The sequence below is a fragment of the Engraulis encrasicolus genome, chromosome 14, assembly GCF_034702125.1.
Source record: "Engraulis encrasicolus isolate BLACKSEA-1 chromosome 14, IST_EnEncr_1.0, whole genome shotgun sequence".
In the NCBI taxonomy this organism is placed as follows: domain Eukaryota; kingdom Metazoa; phylum Chordata; class Actinopteri; order Clupeiformes; family Engraulidae; genus Engraulis; species Engraulis encrasicolus.
The window spans coordinates 7,426,835-7,432,834 of record NC_085870.1 but is presented as its reverse complement, the minus strand read 5'-3'; the positions used below and the strand labels follow the sequence as shown (position 1 = coordinate 7,432,834).

General features: G+C 43.8%; 2 protein-coding genes across 3 annotated transcripts in view; both read left to right on the top strand.

Moving 5' to 3' along the window:
• Window positions 1-1,813, top strand: part of chd5 (chromodomain helicase DNA binding protein 5) — a 57,749-nt gene extending 55,936 nt beyond the window's left edge. Inside the window, exon 12 of the mRNA XM_063216233.1 lies at window positions 1,801-1,813. Coding sequence (XP_063072303.1) covers window positions 1,801-1,813 — 13 coding nt within the window. The remainder of the gene's footprint in view (window positions 1-1,800) is intronic.
• A 1,837-nt stretch (window positions 1,814-3,650) lies between these two features.
• The window catches only part of arhgef10la (Rho guanine nucleotide exchange factor (GEF) 10-like a), a 277,194-nt gene continuing 274,844 nt past the window's right edge, over window positions 3,651-6,000 (top strand). For both annotated transcript variants that reach the window (XM_063214836.1, XM_063214835.1), the window contains exons 1-2: window positions 3,651-3,997; window positions 5,036-5,063. In XM_063214836.1, coding sequence (XP_063070906.1) covers window positions 3,652-3,997; window positions 5,036-5,063 — 374 coding nt within the window. In that variant the 5' untranslated portion in view covers window position 3,651. The remainder of the gene's footprint in view (window positions 3,998-5,035; window positions 5,064-6,000) is intronic.

The window sequence follows — 6,000 nt, the reverse complement described above, 5'->3', positions numbered from 1 at the left end:
TGAGATTTCCCTTGGCCCGCATTTCCATGGAACAACCCCCGGAATGTTTCGGAGGAGGGGAGCAAAAAAAAAGGAAAAAAAGAGACTCTTTTCACAGGGGCAGATGTGGAGACAATGGTGGTGGTCAGTCTCTCATGCCATTTTACTTCAACTGTGAGATTCTAGTCGCCCTCAGTTGCCAGTGTTTATGTGGCTGAATGATGGTCTTTTATGAGCCCCCCCCCAAAGGAACAGGCAGTGCTGTATAAGTCCCTTAAGGACTTTATAAACTGAAGTACAGTCCACTCCAGTCAGCTGGCTAGGCCTCTAACTGTTTCACCACGTGCAAAAGTCTTCAGTCTGACGTGGAGGTGCAGACATCTCAACATTCTCAATCATCTCAATCTCAACATTCCCATTTGAAAAACATGAAATAAAATCACTTCCTTTCGATAGCATCAGGAGACAGGCGTCATGCAGCTTTTGGCAACAGAGCTGCCAAACAGATGATGGAGGTTTGTTGGATAAAGGGGTTTAACAAAAACAGGCCGTACAAATCCTGATTAGATGCTTGTGCAGCCCACTCCTTTTCAGCATTTTGTCATGTCATTCTCCACGGGGCGGGGTGGAGGAAAGGCCCCTGTAGCAAGCCAGGAATGTTCGGTGGGGCCAGAGAGGAGGACGAGGGGAGTTGATTGAAATGCAAAGCATATGCTGGGCAGGGAGACGCTCGTAAAGCAAGGCCCTGCTGGGCTGCCGGAGGGGTGAAAGTGAAGCTAATAGCTGGGCTATTTCCTCTTGTGTGGGGTGTGAGGGCTAAAGGCAGGCAGCACAGATACGACTTTGACATGTTACACATGTTAACTTGTCAGGATCATTGTGGGCTAGCACTTAGCAAGTAGTTATGTATCATTTTTTTCCTTTTGAAGCAGAGTATTTGCACATGTTAACCTGTTGAAACACGGCGACGTTATACATTTGCTGTTAACAGACAGGCAATGACAGTCACAGTGCATTACTAAAGGACATGTGTTATGTCATAGTAGTGTAGTACTATGGTAATTAACCTTTCAATGACTATTACAGCATTCCACTGTGGCGTGCATTATGGGGCTACGCTATGGCTATCTGTATAATGTAGCTTTTTCGTTTCTCTCTGATGCTTTAAGATGGTACAGTGTGCATTATGGGGTTAACCGAAACACTCCTTGTGGACCAGCACTAAAGGAGTCCATGTATCCTTTTCGTGTTCAAGAACAATATTTGCTCCAAGTCTTTATAATCTTTCAGTGTAGTGCTAAAACAGGATAAACACGTCAACTAGGTCAATGCTTTTGAATCCAGCTGAACGCTGTTCTTTTGATTCATGTAACGCAGAATGTGGCTTTTGGCTTGGTGAGATACCTTGAGCAAAAACACATCCCGTGTTCACTGGGTCTTGTAGGGCCCTTAGACTGCAGTCAGGGTTGCCAGATGAGGCTGATGATTTCCAGCCCAAATAATGCTCAAAACCCGCCTAGAAGCACAAAATCCCGCCCAATTCTATTGATTTCTATGGCAAAAATTGGGCACGTTTTTCTGCTAAATGCCATTTTTACCCGCACACGGCCATCTAAGCAGCCCAATTGGGAGGGAAGGTGCCCAATCTGGCAACACTGACTGCAGTACTGTACATCATATCAGGAGTGGAAACTGGCAGGCCAGAAGCAAACATCTCCCACAGGTCTGAAAGCACATTACCCAGCCATGCAATCCAACCCACACAGGAGGCCTCCTTCAAAGATAACAAGACTGCTCTTAAGTCATGCCTCCGCCTCACAGGCCGCGCTCCTGAAGGACACTTCAGTGGACTGCATGAGGCTGAGCAGAGCGGTGAGGTGGGCAGTGTACAGTGAACCGCATCACGAGTGTTTTCTAGTATCAGCAGAGCTATAATGAGAGAAATACTTCAACAGGGGCTGAATTTAATCTGTGTGTAAAACCTTTTAGGCAGTTTAATTACGTTAAGAGCCCCTCTCATCAACCATATGCCCTCCTCCTCCTCATACCATTACTCTAATCTCCTCTCAGCCAGATACCGTGCCTCCTTCTCTGAGACAGAAGAACATGCCACCCATCCCCAATGGGAAATAGAGAAGTTTCTTTCGCTAAAACTTCACTCAGAAATGGATTGAGCATTTCATCTTCTTCCTCTTTAGATAAGAGGAAGAAGTTACACACTAAGCCAGTGATGTGGTGAACAAAGAATCGTCTATGTGGCATGGAGCAGCTCGCTGAGAGAGATGCGGACCCCATGTAAAGTTTGAACAGTTCAAGGATTCTCTCTGAACACCAAAACAGTGACATTCCAGAGTTGGTGTCTGTCTGCGCTGTGTGCTGTGCTTCCGACTGGATTTTTCTTTTATTCATGACTTTTGCAGTACTTTTTTTACTGTCTGGATTTGAGAGCTGTTTTCAAGAAAGATTTGATATCTGTGCAACCTCCCTGCACTGGATTGCAAATGTACACCAACCTTCACAGAATTTTTATTTTATTTTATGTTTAACAGTGGAATATTCATGTTGCATTAACAGTTTACTGCTATTATGCGTGCCAGTGCAACATTGCCAGTTCTCTTGGTCAAAGTTGTACCATAACAGACAGTAGGAATTTGAGTGCTATTCATTACTGTGGAATAGTGTAAAAACAATGTAATATCAGTGCGTGTGTTGTAGGCTACTTACATCATTACTTCTACTTTGACAACAGTGCGTTATACAGTAAATTGCCATTGGCCTACCTGTGCTTAAGCAAATATGTGCACTATGTGAACTATGTATTGCTAGACAGTTGAAGCCTGCAGCAAGGACAGGTGGTGGTTTTAACGGTAGGCCTATTGACACAACATACACGGGTGTAGGAGTGAACAATGCTTGTTTACTAATTGGATACTGTACATGACATAATTTGCAATAGGATTTCAACATTTGAAGCCATATGTCTACAACGACAGTGGCAGCATTAGATCATCACTAGGCTAATCTTTGCACCAATAACCAGGGGTGGAAAAGTAACTTATTACTTTTACTCAATATTGTACTTGAGTAGCTTTTTATGAATACTTTGTACTTTTTAAGTACATTTTTAAATTAATACTTTTACTTGTACTTGAGTACATTTTGACCCAAGTACTTTACTCAATTACACTGGAACCTGGCCTGAGTACTGAGTAAAAAAAAAATGACTGAGAGACAAAATGCCATGCACAATAATGCCACAATCCGCCAGAAATGAAAGATTGTGCAGGATGGCACACAGCATTTCCACTATTTTACTATCTTGTATCAATGTATTGGATGATGGCTGGTGCCAAGCAAGAGATAGAGGTTATGGAGGACGATATTCAAGAAAAATAAACATGACATTCTCAAGAGGAAAGCTAATTAAAAGTAACTAAGTATCGAATTACATTTTAATTGGAGTACTTTTTACTTTTACTTGAGTAGATTTTTAGATAGGTACTTTTACTTGTACTTGAGTAGAATTTAGGCAAAGTAAAGATACTTTTACTTGAGTACACATTTTCTGTACTCTTTCCACCTCTGCCAATACCTTACCATATTTCTAGGCCTAAGTGTCTCTTTCCTTCTGGAGTTCAAACATGGAATGTTTGTTTTTCTTTTTCAGAGCATATGTCCACCACAGCCACCCATCAGCAGGCCAGGACAGCTGAGGAGGAGGAGGAAGGGGAGGAGGACGAAGAGGAACAGGGGGAGAAGTTTGAGTTTGAGGATAGCGATGGAGAAGGGGAGCAGAAGGCCGCTGCAGTTGTGCCCCAAGGCAGTGGAGCATTGAGCTGTACCATGAGAGCTGATGTCGATGCTGTGAAGGATAACATGTCAAGCGCAGCGGGGTCAGAGCCCCACCCGCCGCAGGCCGACACTGGACAATGTTCGACAGAAACGTCCACCCAGGAAATAACCGAGGCAACCTCCGTGGTTCAGGAGAACCCCAGTGAAACCTGCGCTTCTCATACAGGTGTGTGTGTGTGAGGAAAAAAAAACTCTTCCACGTTACACCATCTGCCATTTTTGTAGGCTATTGTTATGCCATGATTTATGAGTTGAGCTTGTCGCTCAACAACAACGTGCTGCTAAAGCAGTGGGCACTAAAAAGTTTGACTGTCATTTGATGATCTGTTTGTTTTGGTTCAGTGATTACGCACTGCGGCCATAACCTTTCCAGGTATGGACTTCATGCACACCTAAAATCGACATGAACTTCTGACACACAGTTGACGACAAATGTCCAAATTTAGGCTATCCATACGTCTGCTAGAAATAGGCCTACCATTCGGTGTATGAGAATGCTACTGTGTAGCAGTAATCAGTGTATGAAAGAGTTCTATCTCGTTTGTCTTCATCAGCAGTAGACGGCCTTCAGTAGGAAGAGGCGTTTAATACCCAGTGTTGGAGAGAGGTGATTATCGAGATGATTAAGGAGATTTGTAAACAGGGCCCTGGAGAGCTAATCGTTCAGCAATGCGCTGGGTGCAAGCGCGCTATGCTGTTCAAGTTCATCCAGTGCTTACCGAGGGGCGAGTGCGCTTTCGAACGTGAGCGGCGTGTGTGAGGCCTGAGGTGCGATTACATAATACCCCACTTAAACTGCTCCCTGGCCCGTGGTGATTCCAGTCAGTCTGACTCAGTATTTATTTACATGCAGGCCTGTTATTAGTCAGCGCCGACGAGCGTCTTACGGGACTTACGGGTTATGTGTGTTTGCCACATTTGTAGATTTCAAAGAAATGTCTCTGACTTAAATAGCTTTCCAACCAAACACAGACTGCTGCTGCACAAGTCGCGCAGTGCATTTTCACTTTGATTGTGTGGGTGGTTGAGACTATTCTGAACATTAAGGTTCAATTCATTGCTTTTTGTTTGTTGTTTGTTTGTCGTGTTGTTGCTTCTCTGTTTAATGTGGGCTTCAAAGCAGATCAAAAAGACAGATGCTCTAAAGAAGTTAGCCTTTGTGTGTTTGCCTGTTAGGCTAATGATATTCCCAATCTCTCCACAGATGCTCCTGCAGCAGAGAAACAAACATGGTAAGATGAGCCAGATATTTTGAACAAATCTCACTGACTACTTCACTCCAGCTTTGAAAAAAATGTCATTTTTTTCTGTTCCCCCCTCTCTTTTTTTCTCTATGATTTGCATTTCAAAAGAAAGAGCTTTCTCACTGCACTGCCCCCCTCTTCCTTCCCTGTTCGCTGCTGCCTGCACCTTCCCATTTCAACTGCCAACCTCCTGACATGACAGCAGATTATGCATTCGAATCAGCTCGCAAGCACCTTCATCCTTGGCATGCGAATTAGCACGAGATCAGAGCTATTTAGCTGGGGCTAAATAACTGGTGCCATTTCCTATTCAAGCAGATTAGCGATAACAAATGAAAAAAAAGACATCAGAAGAACTGCTGCAGTGATAACTACACTGAACATGGTGTGTGAACAACCATCCTCAACTTTTCATTTGCAACTCATGAGGCAGCAATGCTGGCCTGGTTCTATTACTGACTTCATAACACGTGTATAAATATAGGCATATAGAAATATACACAGGCTTGGAGAAAGAAAGAGCTTTGTGGTGGTGCAAGGCAGGGCTGTCAAAGCAGGGAGGAGTAGGGTGGCCAGACGTCCGTCTTAAGGACGGACTGTCCGTCTTTTCAGTGCCTTGTCCGGCGTTAGGCACAGCATTAAGCCGGACAAAAATACATTAACCTCTTAGCGCAGAGCCTATGTTATAAACTCACTGTCACCAAAATTGTAATGGCTATGTCTTAATCTGTTTCTTAAAACTCTCAGTACTGTCATTACAATGTTGTTACAATGTAGGTGAGTATTTTCAGCAAGCAGTGAATAGGCCCGCTGGCGACCCCATCTGCAGTAAGAGGCTACAATGCATGAAATTGCATCTAAAGGTAGGAGTATTGTTGCGCTCTAGATGTTACAAAAATTAACTAGGTGCGTGGACCCAAAAGAA